This window comes from Taudactylus pleione, unplaced genomic scaffold (assembly GCF_031769625.1).
Source record: "Taudactylus pleione unplaced genomic scaffold, aTauple2 ptg000303l, whole genome shotgun sequence".
Taxonomy (NCBI): domain Eukaryota; kingdom Metazoa; phylum Chordata; class Amphibia; order Anura; family Myobatrachidae; genus Taudactylus; species Taudactylus pleione.
The window spans coordinates 1,910,334-1,933,467 of record NW_028284704.1 but is presented as its reverse complement, the minus strand read 5'-3'; the positions used below and the strand labels follow the sequence as shown (position 1 = coordinate 1,933,467).

At 43.6% G+C, this 23,134-nt stretch overlaps 1 protein-coding gene across 1 annotated transcript; it reads right to left on the bottom strand.

The window, feature by feature from the left end:
* Positions 1 to 4,452: 4,452 nt before the first annotated feature.
* On the bottom strand, positions 4,453 to 22,144 carry LOC148511596 (uncharacterized protein C3orf38-like). Its single transcript, XM_088442035.1, has 4 exons — positions 22,021 to 22,144; positions 17,082 to 17,251; positions 5,537 to 5,700; positions 4,453 to 4,486 (listed from the first exon to the last, which is right to left on the bottom strand). The coding sequence occupies exons 1-4, from the start codon at positions 22,142 to 22,144 to the stop codon at positions 4,453 to 4,455; spliced, it is 492 nt and encodes a 163-aa protein (XP_088298161.1).
* Between the last annotated feature and the right edge of the window lie 990 nt (positions 22,145 to 23,134).

The following is a 23,134-nucleotide window of genomic DNA, read 5'->3' as shown; positions in this document are numbered from 1 at the left end:
GGAGATCCAGATCCAAAACAAAAACACAGGGGTCGGTGCACATGGCTACCTGATCTTACATTACTACTACATGGTAACCTGATCACCACTATATGGCTACCTTATCTTACATTACCACTATATGGCAGAATGGGATTGAAATACTGGCGGTCTAACCCTAAGTCCAACCCGAGGGTGCCTAAACCTAACCCCCAGCCTCCCACATCCTAAACCTAACCCTCCCCAGGGGGGTGCCTAAGCCTAAGTCCCCCCGGGGTTACTAAGTGCTAAGGACGGCCAGACTTACCTCAATCGGTCCGGTGTCCTTCACCTTCCGGCATTGGGATTAAGATGGGTGTCGGTATTTCGATGCCTATCTTAAGTCCATTGCCGGGTTTCTGGTGTCTGGATATTTGGATCAGGGCCCTCCTCCATGAAAATGGAGCGTCCTCCTGGACGCTCGTATAGCTGTGGGTGACCACCCACAGCTATAGCGAGCGTCCATGATGATGGTCGCGATGGTCAAGACCATCGTGACCATCGGGCTTGTGACAGAGCCCCTGCGTTAGGGTCTTGCTGCCGCAAGCCCTGGAGTGATTTTGGCTCTATCAGAGCCAAAATCACTCCCACTGACATCACTAGTGATGTCAGTGGGGCCGGCTTCAGACGGTAGGCGTTCCCATGGGAACCCTTCCGTCTGGCCGCCACGTCCACCAACGGGGCGTGCTGTCAGTCACCAACGACAGCATGCCCCCTTTGGTGCGAGACCCGGAGCGACGGCTTGGCTGTCGCATTCCGGGTCTCGCGCATGCGCACGACGGAGCTCCCTCCGTCGTGCGCATGCGCAGTGGGGCAACATCGACCCGTTTGCGAGCGTCCTTTGCTCGCGAACGGGTCTGAATGACCCCCATAGACCGGTGGCATTTAATCCACCGGTCTATTAACTACATCCCCTATATGGCTGCCTGATGACAGCTATATACTGTACATTAATGTTTATTATCAATATGCTTAACATTGTCCACGTAAACATATAGGGCCTGATTCAGACCCACTCGCGAGCGGCTGTCCGCTCGCAAGTGGGTCGATGGTCTGCACTGAGCATGCGCACGACGGAGGGAGCTCCGTCGTGCGCATGCGCCAGACGCGACGAGCGAAGGACTTTCCTTTGCTCGTTGTGTCTGATCAAAGGGGGCGTGCTGTCGATGTTGATTGACAGCACGCCCCCTTTGGTGGGCGTGCCTCCCTGACGGGGCGTTCCCAAGGGAACGCCTACCGTCAGAAGCCGGCCCACTGACATCACTAGTGATGTCAGTGGGAGTGATTTTGGCTCTATCAGAAAACCTCAACCGCAGGCTCCGGCTCGCAGTGGCGATGGTCGCGATGGTCAAGACCATCGCGGCCATCAAACTGCACGCTCGTATAGGCTGTGGGTGGTGACCCACAGCTATACGAGCGTCCAGGAGGACGCTCCATAATTATGGAGGGAGGCCCTCATTCAGAGCGTGCGATCTGCTCAGAGCGTACGGCTCTGAATGAGGGCCATAGTCTGTACATGGTAAATTAAGGTTTATCTATACACACATCCATATACTGACCTTATATTATACTATAAACTAATCACTGTAAATTATGATTGTATATTATGTTGTATTATTTAGGGCCTGACTCAAAGATGGCTGCTAATGCAATCACAGCTGCGATTTCACACAGGACGCAGCTGCGAAAATATGCTAATAGCTCCAAAGCTTATCCGAGCAATCACGTTGCTTACTTGTGTAAATATGGTAACATTGACGCACATTGAGCGGCCATCTTGTCCTTGCGCAGGTCTGATCAGATGCAGACTCGGCATCTCTCCTGACATGCAGAGGGCTCTTGTGCTGTGTAGGATATTGCAAGAGCTAAGTTATGCACGTCCATGTAATGGCGTTTAAACGGTCAGACACACCTGCATTTTTCTGACCACCCACTGATACCTCCCCCAAATGCTGACTACCTGCCACTCATTTGTGAATAGATCCTCTGTGTATGCGGAATTGCAAGACAATCGCAGCGAGTGCGCAGTGCGGCTTGTCCGCATAGGCAATGGCAAACAATCGCTCAATCTGTATAAAAATTGCATTAGCATCCATCCCAGAATCAGGAGTCATTCGCACGGAGGAAATGTATGTGTACACACACATACCTTTCCTCCTGTCCAGCTTGGTTTGGTTTGTTTTTTTAACCCCCTGGATGCCTACTTGGAACAAAGAGGATCTGAACTACGCATAGGAGAGGTGAGTATGGATGTTTTATTATAGGTACCCCTATGGATTATCTACTAGACAAGTAGGCCCGTAATGCACCGCATGCTGGTACTTGTGTTTCTCCAATTACCAGCATGCGGGGGAGGCTTGCTGGGACGTGTAGTACCACAGCAAAAAACAATATTTAAACATCTATTTTACACTACACAATAACACTATCAACCTGGCACCCACCGCCCAGGGGTGCCAGGGACTCAGACGAGGCCTAGGGTACTCTGGAGAGGGGGACCCCTATCCCCAGGGATCCCCGGCCTGGGCTGACTAGCGGTCGGGGTAATGCTTTGGCCGGGGAAACTGGTGAAAGGTTTCCCCTGGCTGTGGCATTACCCCCCCGCTAGAAAGAGTCCGGTGCTGGTTATGGAGATACAGGGGACCCCTACTCGTTTTTGTCCCGTTTTTCCACAATCAGAGCCAGATCAGCAAAGCCCTATGCTGGTTCTTAATAACCAGGGGACCCCTACGCATTTTGTCCCCTGTATTTTTAGAACCAGGACAGGCTTTAAATCTGTTTGTACTTTATATGCTCTTGTGACAACCCTTATGTATTGATTTTTTGCCTTTCAGAAATTGTGTTCTTTGATATAAAATGCTGTAATAATTTACATATTGCACCCACTTACCGCTCTGTTCTGTGTACAGAACCCTCTATGTATATTGGCCATTGTCCCATTCCCATGCTTGTAAAAATGGAAAAATAAGAATACACCTACAAATTTGTCACATAATATGCATCTTATTTGCATCACTAATGTGACAAAAGTACAATGCAGGGGTACCCTGACTACTGGCGCTGGCATATCATGTATGGCTGTTTGCAACGAAGTCGCACCGCACGAGAAGCGTCCCTATAGTTTGTACAATGTTGCAGTTGTGTTTTCAGATGCACGCAAGGGGAAGTACATTAAAAATGTATTGGGCAGTCCTGGGAGGTGGCTATTCAGATGCACAGAGGTGATCCATCTCATGTGTGTGTTATGGAAGTGTTGCTGAAGTGTTTGTTTACACAGACACATAATCGCTCACATATGGGGCCATATTCATATAGATAATCTACATCTGTCATAGAGCTGGTGCAAGTTTCTATGGCATCTATAGACACTGACAGTGGGTGTCTCAGACCTTGCACATTCGGACGCACGGATGTACACCAGCGAAGGGCTTTGTATCAGCACTTGCATAAAGTCACAGATGTGTGACTGTCAAAAAACACAAACACGAATATGTATGTGGCTACAATGCATAGAAAATGCAAAATTCAGGAAATATGAAATGAAGGGTATAGCTACGCGTGGCGGAGATTCTAAGTCACGCCATGCATCACACGCCATATGGCACAAAAACTAAGGGCAAATGAGAACATTCGGAAGGCCGACAATGAAAAGATCAACAACCAGAAAGTCGACATGGAAGAAGGTAGACATGACAAAAGGTTGACAGTACAGAAGGTGGACAGGTACAAAAGGTCTACATTTTCAAAAGGTCAACAAGGAAATGGTCGACACATCTATTTTTTCTTTTTTTGTTAGGGCTAGACATTTACCGGAGGGTTAGGGTTAGGCTGCAGAAGGGATGGTTAGGTTTAGGTACTTACTGAATGGTTAGGTTTAGGCACCAAGGGGAGGGTTGGGTTTAGAGTGAAGATTAGGGTTAGAAAAACAAACAAAAAAAATGTGTAGACCATATCTATGTCGATCTTATGTATCAGTCGACCTTTTGTACCTGTCGACCTTCTGTACGGCCATCCTTTTGTCATGTCTACCTTCTTCTATGTCGATATTCTGGTGTCGACCGAATGATTGTCGACATTTTCAGTGTTGACCTTTTGCATCACACCCTATGAAGACACATCTGCAATGGAACTACTAGTATGGTTGACATAACCATCGGATTCAATAAAAAGAGTTTGAAACAAAGTAGTTGATGCCCATGACCATGTCATACTTGAACAAATTATACACAGGCTTAGTATGGAAAAACACACACAGCTTTATTTAAAAATATTTAATATGTCAGGAAAACTGGGGTGTGTTCTGTCCCCCATGTTACTCTCCAGTTTACCCCGTTGGTGTTGATTTCTTGTAACCCAAATGTTGAAGCTGCAATCAAGCGTGCACAATTTCTCTCAGGGTACAAGTCTGTGTACTGTTCTCCTAGACGTGCCAGTTTATAAAATGTTTGCACCTGGCTGTATCCCAATTCTAGGTAGAGAATACAAAGGAGTTAAACACATAAACATATAACCAAACAATGACCTAACCTTGTCTCTTTCACTTGTGAATTTCATGAGTTTGGGCCAATCCTAATTCTCTGCATGTCTTGCTAGCATGCTGTGCTTGGCTATTTAATTGGCCAGGCCATGCATCCCCTTTCTCCAGCTCTGCCCTTTGATCACTGTACAGCAGGTGGATCACTGGCCGGGAGCTCCACAGTGCCACTGTGAATTGTGAATGCTGCTTTAAATAGTTTTGCCAGCCCTTCACAGCTCTACATTGGCATGGCAAGAACCACTATTACCTCTAACCTTTTTAATATTACTGTCTGGGTCTGGTTACTTTTCTTCAACTTGACCATTAGCATGTGGCGTGCACTATGAAACCTGTGTGATGTCCCCATCACCCTGAACTTTTGAGAAAAATGTCATGCCTGCCAAGGTGGTGCTGACACTGGCTTTGGATGATCATGTTCTGTAGGATTTCTTCACCAGCTCGTTTCATGGACGTGCATAAATTAGCCACTGCGAGTGCATACGTAGCATGAGAGCTCTCTGCGTGCGAGGATACTTGCAGTGTCTGCAGCTGGTCAGACGTGTTGTAAGTGCCTTGTGACTGGCCATTGTATGTCGATGGTACCGATGTTTACGCAGAAGAGTGACATTGGACAGATATGAGAAAGCAGCAGGGGGCGGGCTTTATGTCGGCTGTGCGCTGGCTGGCATTAGCATATTTTAGCAACTGCGATCGGTAGGCGATTGCAGTTGCGATTGCATTTGCTGCTGAATCGGGTCCCATGTACTTACTTGCCTCTTGCTATATTTTTCATAAGATGTCTACCTGTGTGCATTGGTAATGAGCCCAGCTCACATTCAAGCTAGTCCCCCTTCCCAGCACTGTGAAATCTGTGTTGACAGGACATCTCTATCAGCTACCCTTTTTCTATACTTTTAAACACGGTATTCCCTTCGGAATCTGTTGAACTATCGACATATATCTGCGTTATACTATACACATTAGTTACAGTGGCATGCCCACCTTTCCTGGCGGTGTTCATCTTCTAGCTGGTGGCTGCTACAGAGTTGAGGGGCAGATGTGGATAGTTCCGGTTGGTTGTTTGCCGGTCCTTGGCTCCCATTTCCCAATCTCGCATTTTGGACTTGATCTGTGCGTTGAGCATGTGAACGTGGTACACTATTCCTCTACAAAGACATGTATTGGGATAGCAAAATGGCTACTGACAGCCATTTCTATTTATGGTTCTTATGTGTGTATCAGACATGAAGTGGTGTATCAGGCATGAAATGGTACAGGAATGTGGAAAGCAGACAGGCCATAAATCCACAAGGCGTTGTCTACTGCGATGTACGCTTGCATTAAATTTTAAGAAGGCCTTATCAGTAGTTAACCAATAAAGTAGTTTGAAGTAGGTTTATGCCCATATTAGTAAGAGCTAGATGGGTATGCAAGTAGGATACTATATAAATGAAGAACAAAGAAGCTTCCAGTGGCCTGCCGTAAGCCTGGACCAAGACTGCAATTGGTGGCCAGGATATTGTTCATTCCAGCTCTCCATTCTGAGAGACAAGGCTCCTGGATCATGTTACCATTTATATTCCGAAGCTAAGTAACTATTATTCTTCCATATCTTGTTATTTGTTGTAATAAATTATATCTTTTTTCAAGATACTGGTTTGTGTGGCTTAATTAACCTTCTGTATCCAAGAACCTTATCTCGTTCCGCCGGGAACATTAAAGTGGTGTCAGAAGTGGGATGCAGAGAGTTAATAGTCATAAATCTGCTTGGAATGTGCAGTCGATTGTTTTAGCATTGCTGTGCAAACGTAGTGTTGTGCAAATGCAGGGTTGTGCAAACCCATGTAAAAAATCCTCTGTCTCATAAGTGAATGAGGGAGGTGTGACCTGATCAGTCACAGAGTGTATACTGTACGTCACAGTATATCTGTATGTTGTCTGTTTACTGTCTTTGTGTTTGTGTTGTTGAAACAAACAAGAATAATGCATTTTAAGATTTTTAAGAAATTTGCAAATATGTTGAAAAATGAATTGGGAATTCAGCTGGCTTATTTCCAGAAAAAGCATAATGTTGGTTTTTCACTGCCTGGTATTGTTAAGAGTAAAAGTAGTGAAATTTTGCGTAGACCAATTTATCTTGAAAGAAGTGTAAAATCTGTTGAGAAGAATGCAGTGATAAGAAAGCCTCTCTCACAGACAGAGAGAGTAAGACTGAATTCACATTGTCCCAGAAATTCCATTGGGAGGTGGAGTGAATCCTCGAAAGTAAGAGCTGAGATGTCAGCTAGCGCAGAAATAAGTGCTGATTTATTACACACAGAAAGTGTAGAAATTAGTGAGTTTGAAATACAAAGAGAAGTGTGTGAAGTTACGCAGAAAGAACTTGAAACAGAAATTAAACAATGTATTCACACTACAGAAAATATATTTGATCAGAGCAGTGATTGTGTGATTAAAATTTCTGATGATTTGACAACATGTGAACAAAATGTTGAAATCCATGAATGCAAAGAATATGTCCAAAAATCAGAATCAAAATTGAATGCAGATGAGGTTTCTGATAACATGCCATTGGTTAGTGATACAGTTGAGGTGAATGATGGTATGTCTGACTTGCCCTTGACTGTCCCGTTTGCAATGCATTTTGAAATGATTGAAAAAGAGGATATGTCTGCATGGCCATTCGAAGGGGTGTCGCTGAGTGAAGGGGTGGTGATAATGCCTTTTGCCTTGCCCAATGAGACAAAATGCAAGGGGTGGAAGATAGAAGGGATTTCAGTAAATGTCCATGCCCCTGAGACTGAAGACTTCCCCCATGATAACATTAAATTTACATGGCATGATCAACGTGTCATTGTTGAATTTAATAATGCAAAAAGTGAACAAGATGTTTTCTGATGAAACATCCATTGCAAATGATGTTCATGGTTCACTTGCTCATTGTGAAGGAGGGGTTGGTGGGTACACACTGACCAACCACAAGGGGCATACATGCAGTACAGACACACTGACTAACCACAAGGGGCATACATGCAGTACAGACACACTGACTGTGGGTTTGTGTAGTGACAAAGGTGCAGATTTTGTGTTTGGTAATGAAATTCGCATCCCAGTGTATTTCCTTACAAAGCCTTACCAGCCAAAGGTTTTGAAGCAACTGAAAGACACACAGTTGCTAACGACAACGGCAGAAACTCTCATGCTAATTGAGGAGATCAAAGCACTACTTGCTGGCCGAGTGAAATTTAAACCAATGTTTGAACTGTCCATACTGGATTTCTTTATGATCGCAGCTCCACGGTGGTGGGAAGATTTCCAAGACAGAGAGAATTATTGGTTCATGTACTATGGTGCTACCTGCACCCACACAGGATTGTTGTGGATTTTTGCTGAAGCAAAGCAGCTATCTTTACAAGCTGACAGCAGACAGCCAGAAGAAGGGGCTAGCGAACTTGTTGCATTTATGACTGTTTTTCAAGTCACTGACAAGACTGGATGCCCTGTAAGTCTTCACACTGAGAAATGGACATTTGACACAAAGTCTATATGTGCTGCTGTCCAAAGCTGGAAGATCGATATGGGACATGCTGATACACACACCTACAGCTTCAATGGTGTGTGCACAAGTGATCTGAGCAGAGAACATGGTGTGCAATTCATCGTAAAGACAGCACTGAATATGCTAGGAGAACTGTTAAGCCATGACGGAGCTGAAGCTGCATTCGAGCAAGCTCAAATCAAAGGGATTCCTTATATCCAAACCATAGTCAGAGACTTTGCAAAAACCTGTTACATTTGCCAACAGCTGGACATGTGGCCTACCTTGCTTGCTACTGATAAAGGCCTCATATACTGTGAAATAATGACTGTACAAGTCTGGCAATTTGAATTCATCGTTTGCCACCAAGAAGATGGAGAACGAGTGTTGTACTGAACAGCTACAAAACACTGTCATTCAGGAGTGAAGTTGTCTTAAGCAGAGCGATACAAGATAAGAGAATTTCCTGAAGATGTGACACAGACTGATTTGTTGATATTATGGGATGTCCAAGAAGATTCAAGCAGACAAAGACACCCATTTTACAGAAACAACATGGAGTATATTGGGTTTTCTATGCTTCATACCATTCACAAAACTGACATCAGTATGATTGAATGAGTGAATGTGTTGCTTAGGAAACAGAAATGTTCACATATATATACAATGTTGGGGTTTTTAGAGCAGGATGTATATGTATACATATGTATTTTGATAACCGGAGGGTGGTAAAAGGTTGAACTTTTAAAAGTAAGATATCTGGTGCACAGACACAAACACTTATGATAAGGTTGTTAAGAAATGTTTAGTAGGAAGAGAATAGAGACAGGTGTAAGAGATAATTGCAGCAGGATAAGTAAATGCTTATTTTATTTTGTTGTTATGGTTTATCTCACACTGTTTATTTGTTTAAGCCAACAGGTTGCTAGTTGGATCGTCGCTGGAGGTGAGAGAACAGCGCTGGCGTGCCTGAGATGACGATGGCCAGAAAGTGATTTCTTATACAGGAGAGAGAGTCCAGGACGACAACAGAGTTATAAGATCTGACAGCACAGCCATTACATACATCTATGTGTATTGTGCAAGACTGAACTTGAGCCTTATATTGGTTGGATCCACATTCACCAATATTCTCAAGACTTTTTCAAGATTTCATTGAACTGAACTGAACTTTGCTTTACTTTACTGATATTAATTATCTTATAAGTAGCTGATATATTTGATATAATCATATGTATTATTCACTGTTTTATTAGAATATTCACATATAAAAGGGGATTGTTTATGTTTGAGTGCATGGTGGGTAGGACGATATTTCAAATATGGGATTTAGGAGCTCAATTGGTTGATGTTGCCAGGGAATGGCGGGCTCTGTTAAACATTACACTTAATTGTAGTGATACCCCAGACATGATGCAATTAACACTTGATCCTGATAAGAGCAGAGATCTTTTGGCCATTGCATACACTGTGGTGGCTAAAATTCCATATATTCTTCCAGATGATGTGAATTACCTTTGTGGGAGAAAGGCCTACAAATGGTTGCCTTATTGGGGATTTGGTAATTGTACATTGGGACGTTTGATACCCAACACAATCTTTACAGATGGGAATCAAGTTATACCAAGCAGATTCCACATCATTTGTTAACCAAGAGAGCAGTGCGGCCTTTAAAACAGTATTATGAGGAAAGTTGGTTACAGTGGTTCAACCCTGTTCAGGAATAGGGGGTTGGTTCACTGGTTTACTGCATATGCTTATTTATGAAATAATGATTATAATATGTATGTATCTTGGGGTCAAGGTATTATTTCTTGGTGCAGGGAAATGTTGTAACATGCTGGATTCTGTTAAATTGATGCCGATTAGGAGGAAAGATTCCTATGAGAACATGATATACATGTCTTCCACACCATAAGCCCAAGGGTGGATTGTATTGGGATAGCAAAATGGCTACTGACAGCCATTTCTATTTATGGTTCTTATGTGTGTATCAGACATGAAGTGGTGTATCAGGCATGAAATAGTACAGGAATGTGGAAAGCAGACAGGCCATAAATCCACAAGGCGTTGTCTACTGCGATGTACGCTTGTGTTAAATTTTAAGAAGTCCTTATCAGTAGTTAACCAATAAAGTAGTTTGAAGTAGGTTTATGCCCATATTAGTAAGAGTTAGATGGGTATGCAAGTAGGATACTATATAAACGAAGAACAAAGAAGCTTCCAGTGGCCTGCCGTAAGCCTGGACCAAGACTGCATTTGGTGGCCAGGATATTGTTCATTCCAGCGCTCCATTCTGAGAGACGAGGCTCCTGGATCATGTTACCATTTATATTCCGAAGCTAAGTAACTATTATTCTTCCATATCTTGTTATTTGTTGTAATAAATTATATCTTTTTTCAAGATACTGGTTTGTGTGGCTTAATTAACCTTCTGTATCCAAGAACCTTATCTCGTTCCACTGGGAACAAGACAGCACAAAAATATGTACAATTTTAACAACTTTATATCCTTTGTTGAACAAAATCTCAATCCTCACAACAAAATAAAAATAAAATTCATCATATGCAAAGATTGGCACATTATTATCAGCATTTATTTATAAGGGCAGCACAGACGGTGTAATGGTTAGCATTACTGCCTCACAGCACTGAGGTCGTGGGTTCAATTCCCACCACGGCCCTAACTGTGTGGCGTTTGTATATTCTCCCTGTACTTGCGTGGGTTTCCCTCGGGTACTCCAGTTTCCTCCCACACCCCAAAAATATAATGGTAGGTTAATTGACTCCCAACAAAAAAAAAATAACCCTAGTGTGTAAGTGCGTGTACATGTGGTAGGGATCATAAATTGGAAGCTCCACTGGGGCATGGACTGATGAGAATGGTAAAATATTCTCTGTAAAATGCTGCGGAATATGTGCTCGCTATACAAATAACTGGTAATAATAATAATAATAATAATAATAAGGTAACGCATGGAGTAGCAGTACAAAGAGGACATGCATAATTACACAAACTTACAGAAGACAATTACAAGGATATCAATGGAGCTGAAGGAAAAGTGGTAAACAAGGGGTAAGAGAGGGTAGAGAGATTACACAAGAGGAATGAGAACTTACATTCTGAAGAGAAGGGATTGGAGCAAGGGGGTGATTTGAAGAGGGGAAGAAGAGTGAGAAGGAATAACGTAGATTTCTGGTATGCCCTTGTGAATGACATTTGAGGGAACATTAAAGCACTGTGGGGATGGGATGAATAAAGCATGTTATTTTGCATATAAAAGCATCCGGCCACTGATCACAAGCAGCATTTATTAACACCTTATGCTTGGACAATTGCGGCTAAAATCACAAAGGACAGCTCTCCCGATAAGAGGTGTAGTTTGTGAAGTAAGGACCAGAAAGGCTGCTGCGACCTTCTACTCTCTGGCCTTCTTCTATCCCAACTCTCCACTCTTACATCTATCCTCAATGTTCTAGCTTGTCTTACCTTCCTATCCCATTGCAATGATTCAATCCCTCTACATGAACTCCTTCACTCGCTCCCCTTCCCCTACAGAATCCATTTTAATCTTCTCACCCTTATATTCAAAGCACTTCATCAATCCACACCTTGGTCTCTCTCGGTCTCTCTGATCTCCATCTGACTGTCTCTATCATGACAGTGAGTCTGCTGATTCTGATCAGTCTCCTGCGGGTGGTATGACCACCCATAGGCTAATTAGCTTCCCAGCGTTCACCAAGAATTGCCGCAAGGATGCGCTTCACTTCCTGGAGTCTGCAAATCATGGTCCTCTAGTTTAGCACAAGGTGACCGAAGAGGGACACTGGTGAGGCTGAGAATATGAAGAGATAAATTCACTAGGTATATCTGTAACCTGCAGAGGTAGTGAGGTGAGAGATGCCACTGAATTACTGTATCGCAATAAAGTATGCGAACATACTAAAAACAAGATATTATCTGAGTCCATTAAATATATTTAATGCAGTAATGATAGACTAATATCTAAACTTGAGATTAATAATTATAGGATAATTAGCTGACTTGCTAAAAATGTATGAACATTACCATTATTCAGACTAATATTGAAGGTCAGGAAATCTGCATGTGCAAAATAAATAACACATGCTAATGAGCACTTATGTGAATTATTTATATTGATAAATACTTATACTTTTAATTAATTGAATGCACATTTTTGACACACAGGGGTATTCAATATGGGAGCGATAACATCGTTTTTGCGTTAATATCGGAGGTATGACATCATTATCGCAGGTTTTACTTTTACACCGTATTGAATTTCAAAGACTTATCGCATTTTTGAAAAGTCTGATAAAAAACGGGGATAACTTTTCACCATTGAATAGGTGTCGAAAAAAAGTGCAGAATTGGGGTTTAGGGGTGCAGGCTTAAAAAAAATATCCTGCACCCCTGGGAATGACATTTAAAAAAGAACTGTGTCAAAAAAAGTTTTTTAAAAAAATAGGGACACCCCAAAAAATGAATTTAAAAATTGGGGTAAAAAAAATATGGAAAAAATTGTATAACAATATGGAAATAGGTTCAGGGCTATTCTGCATGTATGCGGCAGATGTTTTCTAGAATAGATTTATAGCGGCAGGTGCACTAATGCAGAATTTTTAAGAATTTACTTTAGGGACTTAAAAATATGTTAGTACCCATTTTCATGTACCCCAAATTTGATGGGACCACTTAAAAAAATGTAAAAAATAACCTAAGTGCTCTTCTGCAACTTCTTCAATGTCGGAAAAAAAACACCTGCTGCGGCTATTTAAATCCCCGACTTTCATTTAAAGGCTAAAACGGGGGTACCCATAGTGATCCCCCATGTTTTTACAACTTTAGGGGGGTCTTACAATTTTTTTAAGGAAAAATTCGTAACTTGACGCAAATCCAACTTCGGAGGTTCCCGTTTTCGTTAATTTTATATTGAATACGGGGATAAGCGGGAGCGCGCCCGATACTTTAACGCAGGTAAAAACTCCGATATGAAACATTAACTTAGACAGTGAAGTTAACGTTTCATATTGAATACCCCTCACAGACTTCTAAATTATTGAAGGAGAGGAGAGAACTAATCCTGAAAACGGCTAACCAGTAGCTGATACTTTGCACTGCTATGTATTAGCACACTGTAGAATTGTAACTATATAGCATAATAATTGCTATTTAGAGATATTGCAACAATATAACTAGTTATCTTTGCCTAAATCCAGGATACTCCATTTTAATCCAATGGATCTCTCCTTGGATTAACAAGTGACAAGCAAGCACTCAAACTATTTTGTTGTGCATATACTGAATTAGCAGAATAATTTGTCCTAGTGACGAGGGTCACCTTTTTTGTGCTCAATTTTTTAAATATATTTAATAGACACAGATAATGTATATGTTGTTTAATATACATTTTGTTCTCACGGTATAAGAAATAAAGTGCATACCAATTTTAGCAGTCTAAATAAGAAAACAGAGATTATTTATGTTAGTCAATTGACTGGTAATTACACTGTAACCAATATAAATTAAATACCAGATGGAATAAGGACAGTGTAACTACAGCAAAATTCCAAAAGTATTCCTGCAGTATTTTGAAACAGTTGCTTTAATGTAATGGGAAATGGATATTTTCTGATTTATGAAAAATTACTGCAATTTATAAATTAAAATCTCTGTTTCATCTAAATACACAAACTTTGACACATATTATCATTAAAATTTAAAACAATGAAACTATTTCACCATAATGTTGGAACTACTTTGTTTTATTTGGAATTAATAAAAATTAAATTTTATGAACTTATATATTATTATGATTTGTGCACCATACAACTATCTTTTCTCCTTATATTAGATGTATAACCAATAGTGGGTAGCACCCCTCCAATTAGTAATAAAGAAGCTATAAACAGTAATTTTTAGAGGGTATATCACAAGACTAGTGCGGTTGCTTTTTTTTGTTTCAATCCATAGGAGCCGGAGCCAATCAGCAGCCACTCTACAGTTAAAGGGCCGCTGATTGGCTGCCAGCTCTTGACAGTTCACACTGAGCAGTCAGGGGCTGGTTAGCGGTGTATGTGGTCACGGTATGCATTCGGGAAGCCGGTGGACTTAATCCCGACAGCTGGCTTCACGACTGTCATATCCCGGCAATGGTCTAAAGACAGGCGTCGATATGCAGACGCCTGCCATTAGACATACGCCGGGAGCCCGACATTCTGATCAAAGGGATGCCGGGCACCAAGCTCTGATAGCCGCGGGGGGGGGGGGCGGGAGAGGGTTAGGGTTCCCGGGGGGGACTTAGGTTTAGGCTAGGGGAAGGGGGGGTTAGGGTTAGGCACCCCCGGGGGGAAGTTAGGGTTAGGCACCCCCCGGGGGACTTAGGTTTAGGCAGCGGGGAAGGGGGGGTTAGGTTTACGACCTTAGCGGGGGGATTAGGGTTAGGTATTGGCTGGGGAGGATAGGGTTAGGCACCCCTAAGGGAGGGTTAGGGATAGGGGGTAGAATTAGGTTAACTAATACTTACCTGAGGACGATCGGGATTTCCATTGCTGCAGGGATTCCATGCGTCCGGCGGTAAATCATACCGATTCCTGTGGTCACACACATACACCGCTAATGTAAGTATCTGGTCCGGGTTGCGTTTTTTATTTTTTGCCAAAACCCAGGGATGCTACAGAGGCCGGAGCCAGGAAGGAGGTGAGTATTGTTTTTTTTTCAGGTACTCCCAGTGGATTCTACGAGACAAGTGGACGTGAACATCTGGCAGCAGGTAAGTGAGGTAGGTAGGTATGTAATAAAGTTGTACTTTAGATGGTGTGTGTACTGTGTTTTTTAATCTATTTATTTTACATTGGGGGTACAGGTGCCGGCTGCCTGCTGGCACTTGTAGTTCCACAAGTGCCAAAGGGCAGGCATGCTGGCACCTGTAGTTCCACAGAAAAATAGCATAGTTTTGAACTACTTCCACCATTACTACCCCCATACCCACAGCCCAGGGGTGTGGAGAAGACCCCCGGGCATCAGCCTAAGCCTGGGGTTTCAGGAGAGGGGGGACCCCACCTCCCCTGAGATCCCCGGCTTGGGGTGCGAATGCTTTGGCATGGAGACCCGTTGATGGGGTCTCCTGTCTGTGGCATTACACCCCGGTCAGTTTGGGTCCAGTGCTGGTTTTAAATATAGGGGGCCCCTTACGCATTTTTCCCCCTTATATTTAAAACCAGGACTAGTTTCTAAACAGGTGCTGGTTCCTAAATTACGGTGTAACCCAACTCATTTTTCCCCCCGTACATTTAGGAGCCAGGAGTGGCTTAGCAGTCGTGGACTGGTAATGTCTTTTGGGGGACATCCTACGTCATTTTTTTTTACATTTAACCCTTTCTTTACAGGTACAACACACAAGCAGCCTTCACATAACTCACTGATATGTGTAGGCTGCTTGTTCGGCAGAGAGAAGACACTGCAATCTTGGGTGAGTAATCTCATCTAAACGTGCTACTCAGGGGAGATATCTTGATCTGCTTCACCATCAGCTATCTCACTCTCAGCTAAACTCACTTCTTAGTAAATTTGTGAGTTTCAGGAACCTCAAATCACCCGAATTTCGGCAATGCCAATCGAGTTTAAAAAAAAAAAAAACTCGATCAGATTTGAATCTTAGTAAATTTACCCCAAAGTGCTTTACATTTGCCTTTACAGCACAAAATACAAAACAAGCTTAACAAAGGACATTAGTGAAATACTTGGGTGAACAGGTAAGTCTAGAGTCTATCTTTAGAAGATTCTAGAGTGGGGGCTTCTCTAACTGTGTGGGGAAACGAGTTCCATAGAGTTGGAGCCACAAAGCTGAAAGCTCAACCCCCAAATGTATTCTGGAAATTCTAGGTACTGCTAATATTCCTTCATCTACAGATCACAGTAATCGAGTGGGAAAGTAAGGGATCAGAAGCTGCTTCAAGTACCTTGGGCCCTGGTCACATAGGAGTTTGAAAGTCAGTAAGTCAATCTTGAAAACAATCCGCCATCTTACAGGCAGCCAGTGAAGGGAGTAGAAAATGGGTGTTATGTGGCTGGAATGGGGCTGGTTTGTTAATAGCCTGGCAGCTGTGTTTTGTACCATCTGCAAGTGGTGTAATTATTTTGCTGAGAGACCCAGTTAGAGGCAATTGTAGTAGTCTAGGCATGATGATATAAATGCATGTGTGACTCTAGGCAGATCTTCTGAGGGAATTAAGTGCTTGATTCTGGCTATGTTCCTCAGATGAAAGAATGAGGATATGATTGTGGCTGATACCTGATGTCTAAGTCTCAACTCACTCTCCAGGACAACACCAAGATTCCGCACATGTTCAGTGTTCTGTAGTTCTGAACTTAGGGCTTGATTCAAATTTGGACGCAGAAGTGCACCCTGCAGCGTCTATTGGCGGTCTCCCATCTGCGACCTTATGTAAATGTTGCTACAAGCTCCTTCCCTTGTGTACAACCGAGTGCATCCGGATGTGCAAGAACTGAGACGCCCACTGTCAGCATCTGTACACACAGAAATACCGATTGGTACATCCTTATACGCCACCATCAGTCTCACCATGGAAACTTAGACCAGCCCTATGGCAGGTGCAGTTTCTCCATCTGACTATGCCAAATGCAGCTGCTATCATTGGCATGCCTGTGACACTCCCAAAATAGGCCCACTGAATGAGTGCAATTCTAGCCACTGCCCAGTCACCGCCCTGTATGTCTTTATCGCAGCAGCGCCTTTGTGCATGTTCTCTGTGTAACGCATGCGCCATGAGAGTTATTAGGAACTTTCGGGCTTGCGCAGTTGCAAAAAAAAAATCACTCAGCTACATGAACATGGGCAGTGCGTGCGGCTCTGAATCAGGCCATACTGCGCAGCTGTAGGCTATCTAGGCCCAACAAATGAGATTTATCAGGAAATACACAGACACACATCTCAGTATTCCAGGTCAACTCTCTCTATCACTTACTGGTTGTCTCCAGTGTTCCATGGCTGTCTGCACAAGTGCAATCTTTGTGATCCCCTGAGGCCAGACACCATTCTTTACTAGGTACTTTTTAATGGAGGCACAATTAACCTTTCTACGCATCAACAGCTCTTCTGCACTCTCGCTGTGACTTAGTATGTCATTAATGAGTCCTGGATGTTAAATAATAAAATAAAATACAATGTAATGTTATTATGGGTATAATTCTCTATGATTTATATATACATACCGATATAACAATCATTTTATTTACAGATTTTCTTTAAGTATACGCCTTTTCTTCTAAAACCTCTAGACTAAAAATATAAGTACAGGAGAGGGGAAGAAGAGGATGGATAAGTGATACATTATTAAAATGTACCAACGAGCAAAAACAAGAGGCGTGGCAGTGGAAATACAGTAACTTAAAGAATGCAATACATTTCAAAAAATAGCAGCATGTTTTTGAGTAACCTGCAATTCTGCATTACATAAGATTGTCACCTGTTTATATTTTGAGTTTTTACACAGCTAAGTAGAAAAACATTAGCAGTGGCTAATACAGAAAGTGATTCCTTTTTGGGGCACTCCTTTACATTCGTGTGTATAAAGAATAGAGTTGTGTTTAAAACATATCTTTTATTTCGCTCGATTTAAAATAACGGGGTACCCAGACGCAGATAAACGGTGAATCGTCCCTGAAAAAAACACAATATAACTTATAATAAGCGGTCATGATATAAACAATAACAAATTTGTCTAGCAGCGACAAGAAATATTTACAGTAAACTCCTGAGTTCAAAGGCAATGGAGACAATGGCCCTCATTCAGAGCCGTACGCTCTGAGCAGAGCGCACGCTCTGAATGAGGGCCGGCCTCCATGAAAATGGAGCGTCCTCCTGGACGCTCGTATAGCTGTGGGTCACCACCCACAGGCTATACGAGCGTGCAGTTTGATGGCCGCGATGGTCGTGACCATCGCGACCATCGAAACTGCGAGCCGGAGCCTGCAGTTGAGGTTTTCAACCGCAAGCTCCGGAGTGATTTTGGCTCTATCAGAGCCAAAATCACTCCCACTGACATCACTAGTGATGTCAGTGGGCCGGCTTCTGACGGGAGGCGTTCCCGTGGGAACGCCCCCGTCAGGGAGGCACGCCCCCGGCACGCCTACCAAAGGGGGCGTGCTGTCAATCAACATCGACAGCACGCCCCCTTTGATCAGACACAACGAGCGAAGGACTTTCCTTCGCTCGTCGCGTCTGGCGCATGCTCAGTCCAGAACATCGACCCACTTGCAAGCGGACAGCCGCTCGCGAGTGGGTCTGAATCAGGCCCAATATTGACTGTGCTTCCTACTGTTTATCCAAAATAATATACAGCTTTACAACAGCTCCTAAACAAGTTTATAATGAGTCAGCATTGTAGTAGATATTTATCATAGCTGTAAAATACAGTATGTTGCTAACAGTCACGGATCTTTAGTACATATAATTCTTTTGTTCACTCTGTGTCAGTATTTAATAACAAATATCAAGCATACAGTTCATATCAAAAACAAAATTGCATCAGCACCATTGTTCAATGTCGACCACTTGGATTTATGGCAGACAATGGCGGATTTTAACATAATGAATGTAAATCCTTTTTGTTCGCTCTGTGTCTGTAATTGCTAATTTTATCAAAGACACAGTTGATATAACAAAAATGACATCACTGACTGAGCATACAGTATGTGTTGTATGTCAAGCATTTAAATATATTGTAAACAGTGACGATTTTAATATATATATATAAAACCTTTACCAGGGCCGCAACTAGGGGGGGCTGGAGGTGCACGTGCACCGGGTGAGCCGCTGCACCCGGTGCCAGTGACCTCCAGCCTGGCGCTGCAGAGAGGCTCCAAGCCGGACGTCCGCTGGTAATATTTATTACCAGCGGGCGCCCGGCTCCTTCTCTGCAGCAACGCGGTGTAGCCGGAGCCAGAAGCTGGAGCTCTCTCCCGAACTCCAGCTTCCGGCTCTCCCCATGGGCACTATGGGAGAGACGTAATGAGACGTAATGACATCTCCCCCATAGTTCCGAGGAGCAGCCGGCGGACCGGACGCGACGCTGGAAGCAGGAGCAGGGTTCAAGGTAAGTATTTTTTTTAATAAGCTGCACTACAGGGGCATTATTATGGGGGCATGGGCATTACCACAGGGGCATTACTATGGGGGCATGGGTAATAAGGGGCATTACTAATGGGGCATGAGCACTACAGGTGCATTACTATTGGGGCATGGGCACTACAGAGGCATTACCACAGGGGCATTACTGTGGGGGCATGAGCACTACAGGAGCATTACAGTATGAGTACTACAGGGATATTACTATGGGGGCATGGGCACTACAGAGGCATTACTATGAGAGCATGGGCACTACAGAGGCATTACTATGAAAGCATTGGCACTACAGAGGCATTACCACAAGGGCATTAATATGGGAGCATGGGTACTGCAGGGGCATTACTGTATGGCGGGCACTATAGGGGCATTACTATGCGGGTATTAACATATGGGCATTACTATGGGGGCATTACAATATGGGCACTACTACAGGGGTATTACTATATGGACACTACTACAGGGGCATTGCTATGGGGGCATTACTATGGGGGTATTATCATATGGGCACTACTCATACTTGCCTACTTTTGAAAAAGCATTTCAGGGAGATTGTGAAAGCAGCACCTATAAGCGTGGCGGTAAAGTGGGCGTGTACTGCTACATCTGAGGGGTGTGTCATAAAAATTGATTTACAACCACATGTAAAAATGAGCCCCAAAGCAGTTAGTAAGATCTACTTGTTGATGAAAACACACTGATACTTCTCAGAAAATACATGTAACCATAGGAATCATTGTGCCTTATAACCAATGCAGGGAAATTATACTAATGATCCCATTTGAATGAATATATCTCTGTTTTTTCTTTTATATAACAGTGTCATAATGGGGGTAAGGTGAAATGAGGGAGACTGGTAGACTCTTCAGGGAGACAGGGAGATTGCTGCTATTTCAGGGAGTCTCCCTGATAATGAGGGAGAGTTGGCAAGTATGGCACTACTACAGGGGCATTACCTCAGGGGGCATTACTATAGGGGCACTGCTGCAGGGGGAATTACCAGGGGGGCGCCAAATTACTGTCTTGCCCCTGGTGACAAAAATCCTAGTTTCGACCCTGCCTTTACCCGCTTTGTGTCAACACTTTAGCTACACAATTCATATCTTAAACAAAATTGCATCTGAGCCAGTGTAAAATATCAAGCAATTAGATGCAAAGGGGCCCATTTATTAATCATCGCATTTGAAATGCGATCTGGGCATATTACCGCCCATGATCGCATTGCAAGATGCGATCATAGCGCTGGAGTGTATCATACGGCACATGCAGGGACAGGGGCACGGAAAAGAGCCCTTCCCTGCGATGTGCCTGGAGTGCTGTCGGGGCTACTGCGCATGCACGGCCGCCATTGCTAAATGAGGGTTCCTAAGGAACCTTGTCTCCGTAAGTTTTGCGATGTGTAGTTCATTGGCCACAATGGGCTAATGCCATCTTCAGATGGCTTTAGCTGCGGGTGCCAATATCCAGAATGCACATTCCAGATGTTGGTAAATCTGGCGTCATCCTATGGGATGCAGCTATGGGGGATGCGGCTGCCTTTCGGGGAATATGCCGCAAATATTTAATGATAAATGGCACCAAAGTGTTGCAATTCAAATAGAGAGGTCCAAAAAATGGGCATGATTTTCTAAATTAAGAATAGCCAGTGCGAGACCCCATATCGATGCGGGATCGGTATATTTAAATTAAATAAGTAATAGAATTGTGAAAATAATATCGATGTTTTGTGGGATAGGCATTATTTTCACGCATGTGCAGTTTGAAAAAGGAAAAAGTCCCACATACTGTAGGCAGCCGCAGAGCAGTTAAAGCATGCGCATTTGCAAACAGGAACAGCGAAGAGCAAGGCGAGGCGACAGTTGCCCACATCGTGATGCCAGGATCGGTCATGTCCATACATTATACTCCTGAATATCAATCCAAAAATTTACCTGTTTCGGACATAGAGATCAATATTTCTAAAAGATCGATATCCCAAATACTCTAAATATAATGGAACCATTTGATCAATATACTAGCTAAACATATGAAAGAGATAGATAGATAGATAGATAGATAGATAGATAGATAGATAGATAGATAGATAGATAGATAGATAGATAGATAGATATGACAGAGATAGATAGATAGATAGATAGATAGATAGATAGATAGATAGATAGATAGATATGTGATAGATAGATGACAAATATTCTCTAAATACCGGGTATAGATGATAGATAAATTATCAATTAGTGGTGTATCAATAATGGGTGCAGAATGTGCGGACCCATCGGGCCCCTGAATTAAGGGGGCCACGCTGCCCATCCTACACCCAGCACATGCGCAGTAGAGAAGCTAAGACTAAAAATTTGCCATAATCTTTTGAACAGCCGTTGGCGCCATATCTCCGGAGGGTGGGGGCCCAAAAAAAGAAATGCATACCCAGGCCCCCTCATTTCTTAAAATACCCCTGCATAGACTCTCCCTCTCCATACCTGCCTCTATCTCAGTACATGCAATTATAATAATGGATATGTTGTTACTGTACATTAGCCTACCCTCCAACATGACCCATTCCATTAGGTACAAAATGCTCTGCTCCTGGATTTCCCATCTAATCTATGATTGCTGTCACCTGTGTTGAACTAAGTAATTGATAAGACAGGTATTTCAGCACAGGTGGCTGCAATCATACATTAAGAGGGAAGTCCAGGAGGAGAGCATTTTGTACCTAATGGAATGGGTCATGTTGGAGGGTCTGCAGTGTATGCAGAAGTGCTTTGAGTTCAGCCTCTCACCTTCTCTTTGCCTCCTCATGTTTTCCTGCCTGGTGACAGTCATAGCCCATTGCTGTAATTCTCTATCGTCCAAGATCTTCAGCACTTTGCTGCAGCCTCTCATTTCCCGGGCACTGAAGACCATGTTGCCCCCTATACTGTGTAGGCGCGGGTCCTCCTTGTCTCAGTGATATGAGGAGCAGAGAGAGAAACGAAACTGAGAAACTGGCGCTATAATAACGATTCAAAATACAAATCAGGACGCGTATCAGCAAATTCTCCCACGCTCCCACCTTCCCCCGTGCTGTCCTCTGTGCTGCTCCCCGTGCTGTGTCCTCTGTGCTGTCCTCTGTGCTGCTCCCCGTGCTGTCCCCTGGGGACGTACTAAAAGGAATGACAAGCTGGTCTTAAGAAAAAGAATGCCAAATGACTATAATGGGAGCAGACTAAACTTTTATGAATATTTTAAAGAATCTTAAACCTATGAACTATGGCCCTCATTCAGAGCCGTACGCTCTGAGCAGAGCGCACGCTCTGAATGAGGGCCGGGCTCCATGAAAATGGAGCGTCCTCCTGGACGCTCGTATAGCTGTGGGTCACCACCCACAGGCTATACGAGCGTGCATTGTGAAGGCCGCGATGGTCGTGACCATCGCGACCATCGAAATTGCGAGCCGGAGCCTGCGGTTGAGGTTTTCAACCGCAAGCTCCGGAGTGATTTTGGCTCTATCAGAGCCAAAATCACTCCCACTGACATCACTAGTGATGTCAGTGGGCCGGCTTTTGACGGGAGGCACGCCCCCGGCACGCCCACCAAAGGGGGCGTGCTGTCAATCAACATTGACAGCACGCCCCCATTGATCGGACACAACGAGCGAAGGACTTTCCTTCGCTCGTCGCGTCTGGCGCATGCGCACGACGGAGCTCCCTCCGTCGTGCGCATGCTCAGTCCATAACACCGACCCACTTGCGAGCGGACAGCCGCTCGTGAGTGGGTCTGAATCAGGCCCTATATCTTCTGTACACTTCTTGCTAAGATGATTTCACATATTTTACATGTGAAATGACATGGAATGACGCACGTTAACTATGGAATGACAGCTGTTTTATTCGCCATCCCCAGGCACGTCTGTCA

What these genes read in the sequence shown, in the direction of transcription:
- LOC148511596 (XM_088442035.1), bottom strand. Translation starts at nt 22,144, where the DNA reads ATGGTCTTCAGTGCCCGGGAAATGAGAGGCTGCAGCAAAGTGCTGAAG. An exon ending in CATGAGGAGGCAAAGAGAAG is followed by an intron (nt 17,252 to 22,020) that starts GTGAGAGGCTGA and finishes TTTAACATCCAG; the next exon opens with GACTCATTAATGACATACTA. An exon ending in GATGAACACCGCCAGGAAAG is followed by an intron (nt 4,487 to 5,536) that starts GTGGGCATGCCA and finishes TTCTCTACCTAG; the next exon opens with AATTGGGATACAGCCAGGTG.